The 22756-nt window shown below is 41.8% G+C and overlaps 1 protein-coding gene across 1 annotated transcript; it reads left to right on the forward strand.

Moving 5' to 3' along the window:
• The first annotated feature begins 384 nt into the window (after positions 1-384).
• MRAP2 (melanocortin 2 receptor accessory protein 2) lies at positions 385-20084 on the forward strand. The gene is made up of 7 exons (XM_077782314.2): positions 385-1110; positions 4389-4439; positions 6046-6140; positions 6798-6946; positions 10759-10908; positions 15076-15175; positions 19485-20084. Exons 4-7 carry the CDS (start codon positions 6901-6903, stop codon positions 19834-19836), a joined length of 648 nt encoding a protein of 215 aa, XP_077638440.1. The 5' UTR covers positions 385-1110; positions 4389-4439; positions 6046-6140; positions 6798-6900; the 3' UTR covers positions 19837-20084.
• The last annotated feature ends 2672 nt before the right edge of the window (positions 20085-22756 follow it).

The raw sequence follows: 22756 nt of genomic DNA on the forward strand, positions 1-22756 counted from the left end.
TTCACTGCTCCCCACCAGGTCCCACTCACAAAGACTCCACGTGTGCAAGACTCCCATGGTCCCTTAGTCCCCAGGGGGAGACGGGCCATCCCTCTCTCCAAAATCGATGTTTGCCCTTGGGGTGTAAGCCCTCCGGCCCGTCCAGCGACACTCAGATGTTGCTCGCAGCTGATGCTCCGCCTGGAGCTCGCCGCTCCCGCCCCTCGACGGCCGCGGCCGCTCCGGCTCCGCCGCCAGCCCCGCGCCCTGCCCGCACCCGCGGCCCCGGGGCCGCTCCTCCCGCCCGGCTGCCCATTGGAGCGGGAGCGTCACGCGGCAGATCCACGGATCCGTGCCGCCCGCGCCGGCCGCGGCAGCGCGCCCGCCGCTCAGTCATTGGCTCTGCCGGGGAGCGAGCCCGCAGCATCCCGCCGGCTGCATCCCGCCGGCTCCATCCCGCCCGCTGCATCCCGCCCGCAGCATCCTGCCCGCTCCATCCCGCCCGCAGCATCCCTCCGGCTCCATCCCGCCGGCTCCATCCCGCCGGCTCCATCCCGCGCGCTGCATCCTGCCCGCAGCATCCCGCCCGCTCCATCCCGCCCGCAGCATCCCTCCGGCTCCATCCCGCCGGCTCCATCCCGCCGGCTCCATCCCGCCCGCTCCATCCCGCCGGCTCCATCCCGCCCGCAGCATCCCGCCCGCTCCATCCCGCCCGCTCCATCCCGCCCGCTCCATCCCGCCGGCTGCATCCCGCCCGCAGCATCCCGCCCGCTCCATCCCGCCCGCTCCATCCCGCCCGCAGCATCCCGCCCGCTCCATCCCGCCCGCTCCATCCCGCCCGCTCCATCCCGCCGGCTGCATCCCGCCCGCAGCATCCCGCCCGCTCCATCCCGCCCGCTCCATCCCGCCCGCAGCATCCCGCCCGCAGCATCCCGCCCGCTCCATCCCGCCCGCTCCATCCCGCCCGCTCCATCCCGCCCGCTCCATCCCGCCCGCTCCATCCCGCCCGCAGCACTGGCTCGGCTCGGCTCGGCTCGGCTCGCCGGGGCCAGGGCGTCCCGGGAAGGGTGCGCCTTTCGGCCGGGACGAAGCGGCGCTTCGGGATCTGCCCGGGCGGACGTGCCCGGCGCGGTAAGCGCGGCGAGGGGCTGGAGCTGCGGGGCGGAGGGTGAACGAGCGGATGCGAGAAAGGGACGGCCGTGCCCTGCCCCACCCCGCCGTGTCCCTGGCAGTCCCTTCCCGGCGGTGGGTGCTCCTGGCGGGGTGGCGCCGGGAGCGCCGAGCGCCTGGAGTTCAGCCTGCGGTTAACAGGTGGCTGAGGTTGTTCGGAGCACGGACCCGGCGGCTCCCGCAAGACTTAACGTCTGAAGCGCTCGGCCAATTTTTCCTTATTTTTAAATAATAATAATAAGAAAATACAGGAGGTGGTATTGTTCATTTGGGTGATGTGGAGAACATCGGCTGTAGAGAAGCTTGTGTCTGCTTTCTGAATTTGTAACGGAGTGATTCCTTCTGTGTTCAAAAGCAGAACAGCTGAAAAGCACACTGACTGCTGAGCGTTTGAATGAATGTAACAGCTGAACTGAAAACGTTTGAAAAAAATAGTTGGGGAAAAAAACCCCAAACAAACCAAGATAAGTTTGTTGTGTGCTTGTTGTGGGGTTTTTTTTGCCTGTTTCCTCCCTCCGGGTAATATCTCTCTTCCTTTGTGCTTTCAGACTGAAGGATCGAACATCTCTCCTCCATATAGCCTTAGATTACTTCTCCTGCTCTATATTGCCTTCTTCCTTTCTCCGTGTGCTCTTCCCTAGTCTGTTGATTCTCATACTTTCCCCCTGCCCCCTCCCTCCCTTCCTTTTCCTTTAACAGTCTCTGTTTTTAACAGTTGTCATCTCAGAGGTTTCTTCCTCTGGCCCCAGCCTCTGTTGGCAGTGACTGGTGTGTAAGTTCAGGTCTGTCTCCTGACCTGTCTGCCTTTTTTTTTTTTTTTTTTTTTTTTTTTTTTTTTTTTCTGGAAACAACCACCTCAGTGACAAGCTCGCAAAACTTTTCCCTGAGCAGTCCCCATTCCCTGACATTTGCCTTTTCATCCTGTCATACAGCCTTGTTTGGCACATAAAGCTGGACGGTGACTGGAAGTGTAGACACAGCACAAGTTTGGCACTTCTGTGACAGGCGTAGCTCGGAGAGAGATGGGACAGCAGTAGCACTGCTGCCTCCAACTGCTCCAGCAGGGCTGGCTGGACATTGTTGGAGGGAGAGCTGAGACATTTCTATTTCCAGGTGTGTTTCCCAGCCCACTGCTCTGTCTTTGAGTGTCTCCCTGTTTTGGTCTGCCCTCCCATTTGAATTTCCCAGAGGCTGTGCACACAAGGGTGCAGATTTAGGTAACTGCTGTGGAAGCAAACAGATGTTTTGGTTTCTACTTAGAGATAATCAGGTAATAGTCCCCAATTCTGGTTGTTTTTCTTGTCCATTTGTGGCTTTCTATTCAGGTTATTAATAAGAGAGTAAAGATAATTTTGACCACAGGAGTAAATGCCTGGAAAAATACCAGGGGAGTGGCAGGTCTCCATTGACTGAGGACAGCCTGGCTCCATTCTTGTCAAAAATAATGAGACATTATGAGTATATCAGTCACAACCAAATATATATAAAATAAATCAAGCTATTGCAAGATGTTTTTTTCCTTGAAAAAAACCCCAGAATATTAATAGCTGGACAAAGTAAATTACTGCCTACTCTTTCCTTAGTTTCCCATGTACACTTCATCATGGAAAAGGTTTTGAGTGAAGCACAGATGATACCTTTGCAGCTTGTTCAAGAATTTAAATGAAATTTAAAGACTTTATACCTATAATAGCAGCTCTTACTAGAAAAATTATATGACGAATCTTATTACAAAAAAATGAAGGCTTTATTTTGTGTACTCACTGCAGTGGGCTGTAGTTGTATTGGTTCAGTGATGTTTTCTTGGCATCTAGTTATAAGACATGGCAGGGATAAGAATGGGAAAATTCAGATGTGTGCTTGTGAGTTGTGTACTGCTGTCTGATTTACCTGAGGAGGAATTTATATTTGAGGCACTACAATAAATTGTTTGCTCCTTCATCAGCAGTGCTGGAGGGAAGACTTAGATTTGAAGACAGGGGAAAAGTATCCCCCAGTTCTTGCTTGAAACAATTCCAGACCAGTTTGGCTTTGGATGAACAGCTCCATTTCAGTGAGTGCTTAAAATTGTCACTGAACCAATTAAAGCAGTATTTCTGCATTATGTTGTAGGATAACTACAAAAGTTAAGAAATTATTTGTCATATAAATATGGAAATTTTAAAGAAAATCTCTATAATTTTGCCTTATTACTTACTGAGGAAATGTCATATGTGATTCAAATTAAAAAGCTTATGTGTTGTGTTGCATCTGAGAGATTATGGCTTCCAGGCCCTGTGTGGATTGAAAGCACAAGCTGAAGATTTTTCCACCATAGCAGTAAAACCCCAGCTGTGACATACCCAAGTGTGGGAGTAGTTCTGATAAATAGTCTATCATACCTGTTTTGTTTGGGTTTCTTTTTTTCATCCCTGCCAGCTGATTTATCTTGCTCTGGCTTCAGCAAGGCTGGGAACAGAACTATTTCTGCAGGGAGAACATTGAGAAGTGAAGAGATGCTATGGGAAGCGTGCTGTGGCCTGTGCTTCGGACCAGATGAATGATGTGTGAAGATTAGAGAATTACTTTGTAATGGGAGAGAGGAAATTGTCATTGGCTTCCACTCTGCTTGTCAGCCTCAGCTCTGTGGTGACTTTTTCACTGATGCAAAGCTAAAACAGATCTATGAAATGAGGCCTGATCACCCTCATCCATTGTGTGGGCTGTGCAAGCCTACAGGCAGCTGCACAAACCGGAGCCTGGCACCCTGCAGCTGGGTAGGGCTGCCACGGGCATCTCCAGGCATCTCTGCTCTCTGACATGAAGGGAGCCCAGGTAATTGGAGCTGTTAATCAGTGCTGAGTTTCCCAAGAACAATCACACAAGGGTAGTTCCTTCCTTCAGCCTTGCCTCTGTTACAAATGGTTGGTTTAGGTGGGGTTATTTGAAACACCTGGGTGCCTCTCTTCTTTGGCTCCTTTGGTGTTTTGGCTAGACAGAACACTGTGCTTCCAGTGCTTCTTCTTGACTTGCAGACTAGGCAAATTGAGTCAATCTAGTTTGGTAACCTTCTGCATTGAAATACTTTCTCAGTGAGGTTTGTTTCTTTGTATTTTTTTTTTTTTATATTTTTTTTCCTTTCAAATTGAATTCCATCTTTTAGTTACCAAAAAAAAAAAAAAAAGAAAAAAGGCAGTGTTTGTTCTGTCCTTCTGTAGAGACTGTTTTTCTGGTGGTTTATAATTTCTTTTTTTTACTAGGTTCTTACATGGTACCAGAAATAGGAGGTATTTTAAAAGCAACTCTTACAGGTAGGTCATATTCTGATGGAGCCATTCCAATTTTCCTGCAGTGTGCTGATCAGTAAGAGCAAATGGAGGGAGCTTTCCATTCTCTCTGCTTAGAAAAATGCATCAGATTGATAGACTTCAGGGCTAGAAAGGAATTCAGAACATCCCCATCTCAGTACTGAGCTTTCTGTGAGAATAAATCTAATAAAAAGAAACATTTTATAAAACTTGCTTTACTATTTAAACTTACCTCATTAGTAGATATGCCAAGGCTCTTTCACTTCAGGGTATTTACAAGTCAGCCTGAGAGGTTAAAAAATTGTTGTGAGAAATGTTAAAATAGGCAATATTATAAATAGCTAAGGCAAGGCAGCCTTTCTTTTGGGAAGTGTTGAATATATGTACCTATACCACTGATGTGAGCATTTATAACATTGTAGGACTGAGCACTGTACTTTAATGCTTACTGATAGGGCTTCTTCCTGTCTGGTTGGTCTTGAGGGAACTTGGATTTGCAGCTGCCATACCTGCACATCTAAGAGGAGGTTGGCTTTTAGTGGGAAGAGGAAAAAAGGCTCAGTACTGATTGTGTAATCCTGCCCTAGAAGCAGGAAATAAATGGAATTGTGGCTAATATTTATTACTTTTAGAAAATGCTGCCTCTTAAGACTGTATGTTCTGGCTGCAATATCTAAAGCTTTTGGTACTGGAGTTAAGCTAACCCTCAGTGTGTTTTGGGAGCAAGTCCCAGCAGCTCCCTGCTAACAGCTCCATGTCCCTTTACTGTCAGTGCAGGCCTGACACTTTTTAAGAGCATGAGGAATGCAGGTGTTCTGTGATACCATGTTAGGTATAATTCATCTGCCTTCTCAGACAAGGCTAATGAGTGGGCTTATGTAGTATTTGCTTTATTCATTTTTAGAACCACACAGTTGTCAGTGAAACTCATAGTATGGTATGATTTCATATTAATTTCTGCCTTAAATTCCAGGTGGCATCTACTGAATTGGATGGCTAAGTGGGCATTATTATTTGCTTATTTTGTTATTGTCTGTAGGAAAATAGTTGGCAAATATCTTTAGCCTTTATTAAATTTCACTTTAAAGTCACAATGGCATCACTTTTTAACTAGGTACAAACAGCACCTATACAGTTAGCATGCAAATTGTATATAATGGTGTGGAGTTTGTGTGGGATGCATAAGAAGTTTGTTGTTGGAGTTTACATTGCACAGTTATAAAGATAATAAAATGAATGTTATATGATGTGTAATATGGTGGTATGAGGCAAAGATGTATGTAATTGTAATCTCTCATCCTTAGTTCACAGTTTAAGCAGTAACTATACCAGCTTTTTTCCTTTCTGTTATCCTTTTGTGATGAATCCAACATTCTTGTTACTTTAGTGCAACAGCTCAGACATTGCTGTTTGTGAACATCGGTGACAAACATTACCACGGTTAACAATGTACTTCTTTTTTCTCCAAGAAAAGACCTAGGTATCAGTGTTGGCATTTATGATTGATTTTTAATTGTAAAATCAGTTTTCAGATATATTTCTTTCTTTTTCTTTTCCCCCTCTATGTTTAACTTATTTTTATTGCCTGTTTTCCCTTCTTTTATTGCAGATGGGATTGGATATTCCCCTGAAAAGACCACAAATTTGAACTCAAACCCTGCCCACCTAGGGTATTGAGAATTAGCAAGAAACAAGGACCCTTAGGTGGAGTATTTCCTGCAGTCTTTCCTGTTTTGGGAGTGGTACAGCTTGTTCAAAGCCACATGGTAGGGTTGTAGAAAGATGGGGTCTCTATTGCTTTTCAGCTGATGCAGTGCAGCAGTGTGAATAATTTTGTTGTTGTTTTTTCCATTTGTGTTTTTTTTTCTGACTTCACCTCCTAGTCTTTGGGATGGAGTAAAAAGGCATGTGGGGGTGGCTGACTCCCTTCTCCCTCATGCACAATATTGGTGCTGCTATGAGAACATGGAAGATACGGCAACAGTCTGAGTTGTTAACTTCTCATAGAAACAACTTCTGGTTAACTGTTCTGCCTAGTTGATGGAGCTGATGCACCAGGGTGTAGTGCTAAGCTTTCTCAGCCTGGGACTTCCCACAGTTTGAAATGTTCCTTCTTTTTTCCCCTGTCTGGGTCTTGGATCTTCAGAGTTTGCAAGAGAACAATGGTTTGTTCCTTTGTTCTTTTGAAACCATTGAGTGCTTAGATTCTGTGGTACTAAACAGAATTGAAGGATGTGGAAAATAGATGTAGTTTGTGCCTGAAAATTCACCAAGCTTGTGTCTACCATACTGGTAGTTTCTCTTGCTCCAGAAGCAAACAGTACATGAACAATCCACATGGTTTTCTTTTTGTGCATGCAGGTCAGCTTCAGAGGGAGTTGCTGCTGGTTGCAAGGACAGTTTCAGACCTACACAAAACCAGATCTGACTTTGTGGTCTCAGTGGTGGTGTAAGCCATGAAGTCATGTTGCAGATGTGGTGTGTGTTCAGTTTTGCTTTCACTTTGAAAGGTAAGTGGCTGAGTCTCATGCAATGCATCAGTGATGTCCAAATTGGAAAAAATAGTTCAGCTGCACAGTGTTTGATATCCTGCTGCTGCTGTTCAAGGCCATGGGTTTTATGCAAACACAGGCAGCCAGACTAGCTTGCCCAGGTGCCACTGGCAGCTGTCAGGCCAACTGAGACACCTTACAGATTTTCACACAAGTTACAAACAAGTTCTCATGAAGGCATAATTCAACTTCAAGAGTTGCAGTTGGGTCTCCATGGGGAACATCTGGTTACATTTTCCTGCAGAGATAAATGCTCAAAAAAAAAAAAAAAAAGCCCTGAGCACTTGCCCTTTTTAGTTTCCAGGATATCGACTTGACTAAATTTCTGGCTGGCAGCACTGAACACAGTCCTGCTTTGGGGTTTCTTGAATAATCAAAGTGAAGCTTTTTGTTCCTGACTTGCTCCTGAAAGAAGAGAGCCAGAGTGAGGGAAGCCTGTCTGCATCCATACACATCAAAATCAATAGAGAGGCTTTCATGTTTCCCTCAAAAAACTCCTGCACCTTCCAGAAAAACTCTCAGCCAAGTCAATTAGAGGAGGTCCATGTGATGCTCCAGAGCTGTGATATGAATCATGGCTCTCTGTGTCTGACAAAAAGAGTGTTTGAGAGCATCTACAGGAGGAATTCTTTCTTAGAAGCACTTACCTCTTATCTGAATCCCTGCATGACCTGCTGCAGCCAGGCAGAAGCACCCGACAGGCTCCTACTGTGCCAGCTCAGCCTACCTTGCTCTTACCCAGGAGATGCAAGGTCTAAATAGTCACTTCTTTCACTGTGCTTGTCCTTGTACCACCATGCTAGACTGACTGGCTTTTTAAGTAGAGTAATAGGGTTTTGCATATTTGAGGCTGCGTTTCTGGAGGTATTCAGATAGACAATGCTTCAAAGTGAGCTGAAAGTTGGTTTGGATCAGTGCTTATGCTTAGCTCTACTGGTTGATTTAAAAGAATATTTATATATCCTTCAAAGCACAGATTAGGCAGAGAGCTGGTGACTCAACTTTTTTTAGCACCGCTCCCTGTGTGGCTTGTCTACTGTGAAAGCAAGTCTCCATATGCATCCAGTTAGTGGTGAAAGGCTGGAGCTTCTAATCCTAACCTAATACTATATTGGGACAGATTCTTTGTGTTCTGGAAGTGGTATTATTAAATCATAAATGGACACTAGTGACGAGAATGGGAGAGAGCTCTGCATGTGGCCCAATGAATCCCATCTGCTTTGAGGTGGGAAGAAACAACATTTTTCAGATTGTTCCTATACTCTATTCTGAAGTTTTCTGCAAGTGGATTTCAGCTGTTTTTGCGCTACTAAAAGAAGGGAGGTGACAATGGCCGTAAGTGATGCCATGTGAGGAATATTTAAATGAAAGGCTCCTCTGGAAAGTGATAAAAAAGAAAAACAGCCTTTAAACAGTGCCGCGCTCCCGCCCTGGTTCCCTTTGTCTCAGCCCCGGCTAGCTCTCATCCTGGGGCGAGGGCGGGCGATGGAGGCACCCTCCGCCGCTCCCAGCTGGGGTTTGGAGAGTGCCTTTGTGGGTCCCGAGCAGCGCTAGCAAGCCTCGCGGTGGTAAATGAAGAGCGGATCCTGCTGGGGGCTAAGTCCGAGTTTATTGTAGCCCAACGGGGCCAAATATCCTAGAACGATGCCAGCCAACAGGAACAAGCACAAGGTGCTTGCACTGGCTTATAAACTGTAAGGGAGGGGTATCCAACGACCAATGGGGATAGGGATAGGGGGTGGCTCCGGGATGGGGGGATATGATGGGGTCCAATGGGGGAAGGATATGGGGGGAGCCCCAGGTCCTCGCCCAATCACCCGGTGCCCTGAGTAGAAGCTTCTGGATGGATGGGAAGGGGCACCGAGTGATAGACAAGGCACCCGGGGGGGGGTAAAATGCCTCTTTCAGGGTGATGGATAGATACTGGGAAGGCGGGAAGGGCGGACAAGGTGGGAAAACTGGGGATAAACCAAGTTGCACACGGGGGTACAAAGGAATAAACCAATACATAATACAGGGATAATAAAACATATACATAACGCAACTCCACATCACAGAACTAATCAATGTTGTCAAGAGGCACATCATCAACAAAATGTTGAGGAGAAGGGGAGAAAAAGATGGTAGGAACCCTGTGGAGCTCCATGTTTTGTCAAAAAATGAAACACAAAGTCTTGTAATAAACAACTGACAGAGCTGAGATGGGAGCAAACTAGGACAGGGATCCTAGGGTTTTCTCTGTGCCACTTCCTTCTCCCAGAGGCAGGAAGTTTAGTTGCTTTAGTTGATTAAAATAAGAAAGTTTCTATCTCAAGCTTAATCAGATATTCTCTCTTTAGTTTGAAGAAATGGAAAAGCCAAGGTACTTTTAGTTAGACTTACCTGTTTCTCTTTGTCCATAATGAATGGGTTGGAAGTACAAGATGGGAAACATCCTCAGCTTTGAACTGCATTGCCCACAATATCCATGTTTTTTTCCTTCTCCTCTGTGCTTCATGCTATTTATTAATGCTGGAGACTTTCTGAATGGCTAAGGGGAAGGTGAGGGTAATGTGGTGAAGCTTCTTGTCCTGACCCAAGAATGGGGTTACTTCCCTCCCCAGCCCACCCCTTCACATTTCCTGCTATCAGTTTGCACATTCTGAAAACAAAATCAGTTTGGATTGAAAAATAGATCCATTTATTGTTTTAAAAGCTTTATAACTTGCCAGTCAATTTTTTTGGTATGTGTTTAAAGTTCTGAACATTGTATTTAAGTGTAAAGTTTACTTTTTCAGGCATACTACTTATTTAAAATTGCTTTGAGGCATTACTGCCAGCATTTGGTCATGGTAAAATAGCTGCAGAAAGAACCATTTTACAAATTTGAAATGCTGCTCACATTACCTAAGTGAAAGTGTTTCTTATTTTGTGCCTGATTTTTTGTTCTTTATGGTGGCTCTCCTAGCGCTTGAAGCATTAGTCAATCCTGCTGGGTTTTAACTGAATCCAGAACTACCCAAAGCTCAGCTTGCTTTCAAAAGTATTTTGTAATATGTTTCAATTTGGACTTTCTGACTCTAGCTACTGCAGCACATGTTTTGTACAGAGATATGCTTTCTTTTGGTCTGCATAAAACTGTCTCATATTCGGAAAAAATACTCTGCAAGATGCAAGGTTCTAGTACAAAATGGTGGTAATGACAGAGACACCTATCAAGATAATTTCATGATGCTCAGTGTTGCTTTGCAGTTTTTGTTAATCTGTAAGGGAAATCACTCCAATTTTATTTTCCGTCTGTAGTGGCATATTGAGCCTGTTTATCAGCATAGAGAAATTTAGGTTGGAAGGGACCCCTGGTGGTCATCTGCTCCAATCTCCTACTCAAAGCATGTTTGACTAGATCAGGTAAACTTTTCCTTTTGTCTAATATGAATTTCCCGTTACCCAGTTTTTGTCCATCCCTTTTTGTCCTCTTACTTTGCACCTCTGAGAAGAGCCTGGCAGCAGCATCTCTGCACCCTCCAAGTGTAGACAGCACTTAGGTCTCCCTGCAGCTGTCTCTTCTCCAGGCTGAACAAACCCTTAGGCTCTCGTGCCTCCTGTGCTTCAGCTCCCTAAACATCTTGGTTGCCTTGATTGCCCCAGAGTCTGTGTCTATAATCAGGGGAAAGAATGGGAGGGGATGGGATAGCCTTGTCTGATGAGACAGTGGTCCAATAGATGAGAAAGAACAAAAACCCAAAAGCTGTGCTAGGTCTAGTCTGCACTAATGCATTTCATATCCACAGGTCTGTACTTGCTGAGGTGCAAGATGTCTGCCCTGAGGCTGATCTCCAACAGAACCTCCCAGCAGGCCTTGTCTAACTCTGATTACACCTGGGACTATGAGTACTATGAGTATGGACCAGTGTCATTTGAAGGCCTGAAGGCTCATAAGTGTAAGTTCAGTAGAGACACACTTCATGCAGCTCAGCTTCCTCTCTACATGTTCCTGTTCTTCACTTGGGACTTAAAATTGTACAAAAACGTTTCACCCCTAGTACCTAGGATTCTCTGCAATTAGCAGTATCCCTTTATTTATTAGACCATCATTATTATTTATTATTCTGTATAATTTTGTTGATTTTTTCTTGTGCATGAGAAAACCATGGATTTATTGGCCATGGTAGGAATTAATCAATACTGGGGAATATCTGACTGTTGGGAAAAGTTAGCAACAACAAATACAGATATACTGCTGCTTCTGGTGACTACTTGTTAAGATCAGTGCTGCTTTGTTTTGGTTCTATTTGTTCGTGTTTGTTTCTGTTAATGGTAAAAAGGCAGTGGTGGGGAGCCTTACCTGCATTACCAGTGTTTGTTTTTAATGATAGAAAATAAATTTTTGATTTTTAAAAGGTTGAAAATAAGAGAAGAATTTTCTCTGTATGAACAAACTTACCATTGGTACTTTTTTCATAGGAATGTGCAAAATTCACTTTGCTGTTAATACGGGATTTCTTTTATAGCAGAAGCAAAAAATGGAGTTTAGGTACCAGAAAGATGAAAAATGTGGATTGGAACTTGGAAAAAGTGTAACCAGGACAAGCTAGTAAAGCTGGACCAACATTTTTCTAAAAACTATACAATGGATTTGATGATCTTTCCTTTTAGAGGAGATAATTGTGAGGGGCAAACAATAAAAGAGAGGGGAAAAAAGTAATAGAAACCAACTTAATTACCTGATGGGTCTTGCAAGCCAAAGAGGAAAAAAACATCCTGTTTCTTTGTTTCTGAGGTAGAATACACTGTGAAAGGGTTTGATCCCCAAACTTTAAAGTTTTGGGGAAGAGTCCCGATCCAGTGCTGGAGCACTGGTCTAGGATGGATTATGTACTTTGTCTCACTTCTCCCCATGAGCATTCAGATTGGGAGAAAGTTTGACTGCGCTGGCAAACAGCAGCCCAGAAAGGCTGATCTCTCTTGCCTCTACACATTCAGAAGTTTTGGGGAGGCTCTGCAAGGGACAGAAGAAACTTGTTGAAATTACTAGCACTTCTGAAAAAAAATAGAGTAGAATTTGCTTTTTACTTTTCCCCCCAAAGAAGTCTGCTGATCACTGTCTGTATTTTTACAAGTGATAGGTAGTTGAAAAATGTGGGCTAGCTTTCATCATGTTTTTAATTTATCTTCCATTCTTCCACTTAATCAGAGGTTAAACCTGATTGCAAAGATTACTGGTTGCAAAGATCAGATGAAATGTTATGTACACGCAAGATGGACCAAAAAGGTATAAATTACATCTGCCTCTGAATTGCAGAAAGCACAGCTGCAAATCAGGTCTTGGATTGCCATCAAAGTGATTGCCATGCTGAGCATGGCAGCTGAGCTTCCCTGTCTGCTGTTCGTAGAGCAGAAGGTGCTGGTCAGCTCTCAGAGAATGGGACAGAAGTAACAACTGCTTTTCAGGTGGAGCTTGATGAAAGATGTCATTAGTAGTACTTGAATCAGTGATCTAGGAAGTCCCTTCTAGTTATGGTGGAATTTCTTTAATTTTTTTTTGCTTCTTTGTTTGTTTTAAGTGATAGATCGGAGTTGGCTCTGTTTCCTTCACTGTTATTGCGTGCATTCCCCAGAGGGCAGAGTTTAATCTACTGAAGGAATAGTCTGTGTTGTGTATAGGATGATACTTCTTGACATGGCGTGTTCTTGTTCCAGCTATTGCCAGCTGAGCTGAGATTGTTGTGAAATGTGGAGGCAATGTGACCAAACATGAACTTCTCCAAAACCCTACACTGGGGAGAAGAAGAGATTAAACAAGGGTTGTATGAGAAGGGAGACCTTGAATACTTACAAAGAAAAGGTGTCAATAAATGCTTGTAATTATGTTGGAGAGCTCCACAGGTAATGGACTCTAGTTTAGGTGATATGATTTAAATACAAAGGAATTCAGAATTCTGTTTCCTGAGAACAGAGAAAAATTTATTCCAAGTGACCTGTGAGAAAAAGGATTGACAAAATAATCCACTACACAAAAAAAAAAAAAAAAGTCACAGTGAGGTTTCAAATATATTCCTGCAAAAGAAGGAAAAAAAAAAAAAAGGAAAAAAAGGAAAAACTATGTTCTGCTGGAAAAGAAGTGAAGGTAGGAACTAGAAATCAAACAATCTGGAAAAATAGGGACCAGATATCTTGTACATTAAAGCTTTAGAAAGTAGGTAGACAAAGATAGCCAGGAGATACTTGTGACTGACAGAGATAAGAACAAAATCACTTTTTGTGCCTTTGAAAATGAGGAAACCTCAGTAACATTAGTGAGAGGCAAAATAGGTAGCAATAATTAGAGGACTTGGAACTGCAGCCGGGATGTTATGAGCCTATATTATGAAGAAAAGGAAGGCCAAAACTGCAACTTGAAAGTGTACAAGTATCCTATAAATATCTATTTGTAACTTTGGGTAATATAAATGTCCTTCATACCATATTTTTTGAACAAGAGTTAGATTATGTACTGTTAATTTTGAATAAGTGTTTAGAATTTAGTAGGTTTGAATAATTTCCACTGAAGTGAGTGAGAACGCAGGATACCTGCTTGAATTTTAAACAAATTCAAACAAGGTAATTTATACAGCAGAGGGTTGGAAGTGTGCCAGGAAGCACAATAAAGCGAGGAAGATGTAGCATTAGGCTCAGTAAACTTAAAAATTTTGTTGGAAGCAGGGACACCAAACCAACCACAAAACAGGCTTGTTATTCAGCACACAATAGCAGGTGTGATTTTTGTGGGAGCAGTAGTTTGTCAGAGCCAAGCACCAGGTAGGGTAGCTGATTCCTTGTTTTCTCAGTGTCTTTAGTTAGTCCTGTAGAAAATTCAAGAGTTCTGTGCTGTGCCTGCTGCACTGGGTCAAACATTAGAGCCAGCAAGGATCTCTGAGGCTTGGTAGTGGCTGTGTAATGCAAGGTAAGGGTAGAAAGGATTCCTGTACTGACCAAGCCTTCCCTCTTGAATGTTTTTATGTTAATGTTTTTGAACTTCTACAGTGAAATATTTGAATACTTGCATAAGCAAAGAATAACTAACTGAAATGACAGGTGAAAAAAACCTATGTGCTGATGGGTCCTGGGCCAGGTAACATCGAGTGTTATTGCCCTGTAACTTTGGTCCATGGTAATCAGTTGATTGTGTCTGGGAATATCTTTGTCCCACTTGAACCTCTTTAAATCAGGTTCCTGGAAATTCTGAACAGCTTTGAGCAACTGTGGATTCACCCTGAAGTTGTTAGTGGACACAGATTTGTTTTTAGTAGTATTGGTAAATTGCCTATGGTCCATTTCTCTAAATGAGAAGAGTAGATACAGTTTAAGCACACAGGCAAAAGGACATGATGCTCTTCCCAGTGGCTGGTATATTTGACTATTGCACTGGTGTTTTCCTACTGATAACTGCTGGTTTAACTTTTTTGTCTAAATCTGTTGCACTCCTCTGACACTGTGTTGCACTTTTCTGTACTTAAGTTGGAAACCCAACTGAAAGTGATTCAAAAACATCTGGTATTTGTTGGTTATTGATATTTATTGAAGTAGCAAATAGTTTTATCTGTGGTTCTGTTTCTTGCAGAACTCTCTGTCTTGCCACTAAAAGGTCTTCCTAAACATATTTTGTCAAAGAAATCCATTTACTTCCAGAAACTTAATGGTTTTGGGCAGAAATAACTTAAAATAGCAGGAGTTCAGTTCTACAGAGACAGAGGATTTTGAGGAAAATATAATAATCCTCCCTTCCTAGTTCTAGCACTGAAGTTCCAAAGCAATGCTTGGAAATGGGCCTGGCATCACACAGGGAGCTCCTCTTATTTTACTTACCGAGAGAATTATTGTCCCTCTGTTATCTACTGTCTGATCTGTCTAGATATCAGTAAAATTTGGTCTCGAAATGAGACTTTCAATAGCAGCTTTCTGTTTAAAAGTAGATAAAGATAAATTTGATTATCCCTTCTCTTTGTCACCCAGAAATAACCTGCAAATTGTTTTGGGTTTGTGCTCATGCTGCCTGTAGAAGACAACTTCTTGCAAGTGCAAGTAAAATATTAATAATCTTGTTTCCTTTATTTTTTTTTCTTCACCAGATTCCATTGTGATTGGATTTTGGGTTGGTCTTGCAGTTTTTGTCATCTTCATGTTTTTTGTCCTGACCCTGCTGACGAAGACAGGAGCACCACATCAAGAGTGAGTCTGAAAATGGGAATAAGAAATCTAGCCTGCTAAGTGGCACACCTGGGCTCTTGCAGCCTCCAAGCAAGCAGTGACAGTGCTGACATTATACCATCTTGTTACAGTCTGCTCTTATGAAACAGTGCAGCCTGTCTTAATTTCAAATAATTTTTGCATTTTCATTCTAAAAGGATGCTTTGGGTAGGCTGCCAAACAGGTGCCTTTAGATTATTGAATTGTAACCAGGTAGGATGGTTCTTAAGTAGGCTCAAATTTTCATGGAGTGATACTGTGAATATCAACAGAGTAGATACAAATAAAATGCAGCGCAGATGTTGAATTAAGGAAGCTGAAGCCTGGCTGGTTTCCAAATGTTTGTGTGTTCAAGTCCAAAGACAGATTTGGGTAGTGTTTGCAAAATCCTCCCCCAACCCCTGAGATATGAGTGTCTTAGTTTCTGCTGAGAAATTGCAATAGATGCTGAAGTAGAGACCAGCTCAACATTTCTTTAAAACCAGGGTCCCCTGAAAGTCCTCTATTTTTTAATTCTTTCTGGCTGATAAGTATGTGCAGACCATGCCTTGCCTCAATGGTTTATCTGCATTTGCACAGGATGCAGGCTGTCATTGTCCCTTCCTCCGAGAAAGTTTGAACCCACATCTCCTCTCAGGCTTGTGTGCCATTAAGAGGAAATAAAAAGCCTCTCTGGAGCGTGAGATTGCTTGCAGGCAGGTAGCAATGATGAGAAGCTGATTGTAAAAGGCAATTGATGCTACTTATCACTTCCTAAAGCAGCCTGTCTCTGCCTCCTGGAGCCCCTTTGCTATTTTTAATCACATGTAAACTGGCTCTGGAACTCCATGTTAATAGCACATCTCAAGAGACAGGGCCACATTAGAGATGGCTGATGTACATCCTGAGCCTCTTTGGTGCTCCTAAAATTTTGCTCCTGTGAGAAGAAAACAGAGTCAGTAGAATCCAGCTTACCAGAACTGATGTGCTGGTATTTTTGCTTCCCCTACAGACTGTTATGAAGAAGCCAGACATTGCCCCCAAACAGATTTTAAATCCCTGTAATTATTGGTGTGCTGTTTTATATTATCTCCCCTTGCTTCATATAGAAATAACAATATTTACTTCAGTGCTACTACTCGAGATGTCATTTCCTTTTCACAAAGATCTTATTTATTAGCTAAGCATGAGTCTGGATCCCATGTGGACAATTTGAGAGGGGAAAAAGTGATGAAGTCAAAATACATATATAGAGAGAATTTAATATGGATATTTGTCAAAATTTTACACTTAAAAAAAATTATTTTCAGGTAGCAGAGGCCTGCTTTATATCTCCCACTTTTTAAATAAATTTTCTCAGAACAGTGTCCTAAAGAGTTTATGAAATATCCACCTTTGGTCATCTTCTACATCCAGATAATGTAATCCGAATTCTTCTTCAGTTGCTGGAGCAAGACCAATTATTCCTTTCTGTATTTGTTATAGATCTCTTTGCAGCTTTGGGAGCTGTGTGCCTGAGTGCTTGCCCACTTGCTATGTATGCTGAGTTTACAAATTTGAGCTTTTTTTTTTTTTGACATTTGGTAATGAAATGTTCATGGTACTAAACATGGATCCTCTGAGAATATGCTAAAGGAAGTTAATACAGTTGGGTTTTCTTATTTTTGATACATGTATATAAAAACTGGAGAACAGCTACCTGTAAAACCACTTGTTTTAGTTTGCCTGCATCTTCTATTTCCATGCCTGACTGGATTCTTCATGGCTTAGTGTTTCATTAGTGGGCTGCCTTGAGCTGACCTTTAGAAATAGATGTTAATGGGATTTCTAGGTCCTGGGAGAAAGGCAGCTTGATTGATGGATGAAGTCTCTGAAATCTCCGACTTCAGTGAGGCTATTTGGCTGTTCTTTAAAATACCATTAATGTGAGAGATTAAGTGTATCTGGGCTCAGGTGGATGGATCCAAAGTAGAATACTCTGATATTTTTTCCCCCCAGTAGTATATTTTTCTTGGCTCAATACAAAGGGGCATGATAGGATGTACTTTTCAAAATTACACAAGATGTTCAGAATTAGGTACGTTCTCCGACCTGAATGGACAGGGTATGGATGGGGACTGGCAGAAATTTAATGAGCTATGGAAATGGTCTGTTGCATTTCTCTTTTGTTCACTTGCATATATGAGTGGCACATTAGTTTGTGCAACTGAAAAAAAAAATTGGCAATATCTGAATTTCCAAAAAATGCTCTCATTCATCACTCAGTAGAGGAAAGCATGCCATACTTGTTTCTGCATTTGAAAACATCCTTAAAAGCACATTCATGCAACAAATGCAAGAGACCATGCAACACATTTGTACAAAATATTGGCTGGTGTCATTCTAAAGCAGTAAATATTAGATAACTGGTTTTGGATTTTTTTTTAAAGAAAACAGTTGATGTTGGTTAAGTGAACCTGGGATTTTTGAAACTGCTTTTCTTGAATGCTCTGAAAAGATATATGCTGAGGAATTCCTGCATATTGTAATGAGCAAGACTATGCAAGTTTCTAGTCTAGTTTTAAAAAAATGTAATAAAATTCCACTCTGAAATTCAAAGATGGTGTTTGTGAATTTCAAAATCCAAAAATATCACTGTATATCAGATCATGTGTTCCCTGCTCATGAACACAGGTTTATGCTTCATAATATATCCTCAATATTCTGGGTCATTGTAAAATTTATTTGCATCTTCCATTAAGATTAGGTTGCCATTGTCAATCTTGTGTGCCCCTCTGCATGGTCAGTCTTCAGTCCTTCGTAGTTCACTGGATTATGAAGCACTTTTCACACCCATGAAGTAATTCTACTCCTGTAGTGGATGCATTTTAAAGTTTCTTCCTCCTGGGCTTACAGTGCTTGTTCTTTTCTGTGCTTATTTGCCACCTCTGTTGCCTGTGCCGCAACACTACCTAGAAACTCTTGGGACAGATTTGCCAAATTTTATATGAAACTTAACTTCAGAGTGGTCCTTTTTACTGCATTATAAATACATAAATGTCAGTTGTCAGTTCAGAATTGTTCCAGGCTGTTTGCCCCCTGCTGTATATACTGGAGATTATTTACTTGGTTATTGGTCAGTCTTACATCAATTTAATGTTATTCTTCTACCTGGTTCCCATTGAAATGCAGAGTGAGTCAATACAGTTTTGACGAACTAGAGAACTGCTCTGATTCCTAGGCTAGTGGAAGTGTTTTTTTGAGGACAGAATTCCCCCATCATGTAAATTAACTTTTGAGAAGCAGGCATCTTTAACTGTGCCTGAAAGACTAATGGTAGGTATCCTGTGAAAATTTTAGTGGGTAGATTTCTGAAGATTTCAGTTATCTCATAACTGTAGGCTTGAGGAAATGAAATTACACTGAAAAACTCTTCAGTGCTGGGTGCACCTTTAGGTGTCCAATTATCTAATTTCAGCATCATTTGCTACGTCTCCAGATGTAAACAGTATGATTTATTAGTTCTTAACAAAATTCATATTCTGAGAACATGTTTCATTGCTCATTCTCTGAATACCTCTACTGCCTTCCAAAGGCAAATAACTTGCATTTTGTGATGATAGCATATAAATTCAGCCTGACAAAGAATGAATCTGTAGGACTGCTATCTACCTTGAGATCTTCTCACCCCCAGCTGCAAATGGCTTCCACAAGAGTCGATGCAGATTGCTGCTGGTTTGAGATAAGATTTATAAAGAAAACTGCCAAAAAACATGTTAAAAATATCCTTCCTTGGCTGCCTGTTAAGACTGACAGTGTTTAAAGCAGTCTTTAGTTCCAACTCCCCTAAGTTGGAAATCTGAATGTCATTGATTGAAGTGAACGGAAAAGATGGTTTTGATGTTTGGACAAACAAGCACTCAATGCCTTAGCGAGAGCAGAGCTGCCTGTGCCTCTAGAAACATTTTGTCTATCAAGGACTTTTCTAAAACTTATGTTCTAAAACTTTATGTTCTTATGAGCCATTTAAAACAACTGTTGCTACTTGAAATCAAGAGTGTTTATGAACTTGTTCAGTGAGGTGATTATTACAGTATATGGATTACTAGAAGTGCCATTTAACAGTGCTGGCATTAACTGACTCCCATGGAAAATTGTTATGACAAATGAAGACTTAAAATTGCTTCAGCAGAAAATAATATAGTGCTGGCTTTAGAAGTCTGTGGTAGATAAACTGTAGGGTTTCCTTTTCTCCTGATCATACTAAACTTGTTGATAAGAACTCAAATAGTTCTACTCTTGAGTTTACTGTATTTTTCTTTTTCCTCTATAGCAATGCAGAAATTTCTGAAAAAAGATTTCACATGAACAGCTTTGTGGCAGATTTTGGAAAACCTCTGGAGTCCGAGAGGGTCTTTTCTCACCAAATGGCTGAAGAATCCCAGTCACTTTTTCATTTCTGCATTAATGAAGTGGACCATATGAACAGAGAAAAAGAGAGTCAGAAAGGTCCATGTCTGGAGAGTAATACTCATTTCCAGGAGGTTCCCAAGAGCAGTGGAATGTTTGAGGAAGACCTACATTGTCTTACAAAATTTAACATTCCTAACTTTGTGAACACTGAGCAGAACTCTTCATTAGGTGAGGATGATCTCCTCATCTCAGAGCCACCAATCATTTTATAAAGCAAACTGGTTATGCAATCTTAACATTATATCCTTGACTGAAAAATCTTTTAAGTCAAACATTGCTGTTATTGTCCCCTCTGAAGCCTTTTTTGGCCTCCTGCTCTTTTGACAGAATGTATTTCAGACCTGTGCTTTTTATTGTACGTAAGACTGGCTGTACGCTGATAGAACTCCGTTTAGACAAGAAGTAAGACACTGAATGCTGTATTCTGATGCCTTCTGTGGTCGAAAATTTCTGCCCAGTATTATTTTTGCTTTATTATTTTTTGTTTGTTTGTTTCTTGTATTGTTCTTCATTTTTAAATGACTACTTATGACCAGCTTCTGAAGGATAGTAATTTACAAGGATTGTGAAGGCTGGAGCCTGGCCTTGGGAAGTCTCTTAAAATTCACTGGCCAAGAAAAGTGTAAATCTCAAAGAAGACTGAAGAAGCCCCTGGGGATGTTCTGTAGTTAATGCTGCTCCCAATAAGGATGCCCGAAGCTGAGCACCACAATGAATACCTGCCTGGGACTAACTTCAATTTCTGATTCCTAACTGCTTTTTGGTGCAGGTTAAACCCAATTTACAAAGCTTCCAGAGGGAATACCTTGCAAATTAAATTGTTTGGTTACACTGTTTACAAAATGCTATCACCACCTGCTGCTGAATAAAAGCAAATAGGTGCCAGTAATTATACTTCAGAATGACACCTCAGCAGCTGCCTGTGATGACATGGAATTAGTATTCTACACACAAACACAAACTGTGATTTGACTTCCTTTTTTTTTTTTTTTTTTTTTTTCTGCTAATTGCTGATGTGAACTTCCAGTTCAGTAATTACAGGATTAAGTAGCTAAATCACAGGAAATAAGAAAAAACCTGTTTTTCTGCCAATAAAGTTGCTACATGCAAACGGTCTTGTTATGCTAAGCTGATGTCATGTGTTGCTAATAGGCTGAACCTTCCTATGCTTTTTGCCTTCACAAAAAGTCATTTCTTTACTCATTGGTCAGTGAAGTGCTAGCAGGCTTTGAGCTGAGAGAACCAACTCCTTAAGTGTAGCTAAGCTATGCTTGCTCCATCTTCTTTTTGTCCTCAGTTGGGAGAGTGTTGCAACCCCAGCTGTTCTCCCAGTGAAAGATTCGATAAGGATTTGAATAGGTATAGTTTCAATCTTTATTTTTTAGAGATGGAATTAAATTCTGAACCTTTGAGAGTACTTAAAGTTGTATTTCAGCTATCTTCAAAAGATGGTAACTAATGGCTGAATAGTTTTAGAGGAAGCATATAAAATGCAGAGGTACCAGGTTCAAGCCCTTTGCTGGATTTCAAATATGCTCTGCAGGAAGTTCTTAATTGAGATGAAAAGAGTGGATTCCAGACATGCCTTACTGGATTTTCTTGAAATTAACATGCTTTGTATCCAACACATCTGTGTTCCAGGTTAGAGACTTACTGATACATTCTTCAGCCACTAAAATGCTTATTAATTCACCCCTTCTTCACCATACAAATAGGAAAAAGAGTGAATGGGTTGAGCATTTAAAGAATACAAATTGTGTAGGAAGAGTGCAAGGAAACATCTTTTGTTTTTATGTCCTATGCCCTTATTACACACCACTTACAACTCAATTTCCTGTTTTCAAATATGATTTTTGCAGGACTTGCTAGTGTTTAAAGCAACAGGATTACACTTAAAATAAAGCAGAGACTCTTTAAAGCTAGCAGGTTATTGCTGAAAATAGCTCCCAGAGAAGACTGAAATGAACCCTGTTCTGAATGAGCACATATCCAGTAAAATGTTTCCAGTGGAGAAAAGGCCTTGTTTCACAGGAAGTACAGAACTCCAACTATGAAGGCTGTAGTGTGGACTTTCCTTTTCCTAAATCTGGGAAATCTGTCTCTGAATATGGCATCTACTTCCTGCTGAGGCACCTCAGTAACTATCAGCTATCTGATGGTTAAGCTTTGAAGCTCAATATCGTTCTTGCTAACACACTGTGGTTCTTGTACTAAATGGGGCTTTTATAGCTGATTTCTGGATGAGTGAGCTGCCTTCAGTAATGTTTGAACTATTATTTTTGTTTTTTTTTTCCTTTGCCGTGCTTGAAAACAATGAAATTGTTTTGAAAGCAATTGTCTTGAAAGCAATGCTGCTTGAAGGAAGGACAAATTACATGGAATACATCTCTTTTACAACTGAGAAATGAAGGATATTTTTAAGCCATTTAAAACTACATTTCATGGATCATTGGGGTTGGAAAAAGACTTTGAAGATCATAAGGTCCAACAATTAATCCAGCACCGCCAAGTCCCAGTCTAAATCATCTCACCCTGCGCCACAAGGATTTTTAAAACCTCTAGGGATGATAACTCCACTGCTTCCCTGGGCAGTCTGTTCCACTGCTTCACAACCCCTTTGGGGGGAAAATTCTCAAGAGTTTCAAAGTTTCAAAATAATGCAGATGGAGTTTTAGAAAAAGAAGATTCTGCTACTCCGTGTAGGCTAGCCTATGCTTTTCTTCTCCTACCATAAATCTCAGTGGCTCTTCTTCAGTACTTTGGGAAGAAAAAGTGGATATTGGCAATAATGGATATTGGCAATAATGCCTAGATAAACGGTACTTAATAAAATGACCCAGAGATGATGCCAACTTAACTTACAATATATCTGAATTGCATAGTTAATATCCTTCTGCACCATGTATTAATCCTGTAAAGCTATTTACGTGTTTGGTTCCTGCTTCTATTCTTTCCTGATGACAGATCTACTTTTTCATCTTCTCTCCCTTGTATATTTAAAGTCCTTCATGCTGTTTTTCTCAGAAAAATAACCTGTCAGTCCCCACTGTGGAGCTCCCACACCACTTCAGAGACACTGTGGCAGCAATAGTCCGATTCAGATTTTTGCTCTGCCTCAAAGCAGAGCCAGGC

The sequence above is a fragment of the Lonchura striata genome, chromosome 3 (genome assembly GCF_050655825.1).
Source record: "Lonchura striata isolate lonStrDom1 chromosome 3, ASM5065582v1, whole genome shotgun sequence".
Lineage (NCBI taxonomy): Eukaryota > Metazoa > Chordata > Aves > Passeriformes > Estrildidae > Lonchura > Lonchura striata.

Bases quoted from the DNA above. Each gene is read 5' to 3' on its own strand.
- MRAP2 (XM_077782314.2), top strand. From the start codon at position 6,901: ATGTTGCAGATGTGGTGTGTGTTCAGTTTTGCTTTCACTTTGAAAG. The intron at 6,947-10,758 runs GTAAGTGGCTGA...TCATATCCACAG, and splicing joins TTTTGCTTTCACTTTGAAAG to GTCTGTACTTGCTGAGGTGC. The intron at 15,176-19,484 runs GTGAGTCTGAAA...TTTCCTCTATAG, and splicing joins ACAGGAGCACCACATCAAGA to CAATGCAGAAATTTCTGAAA.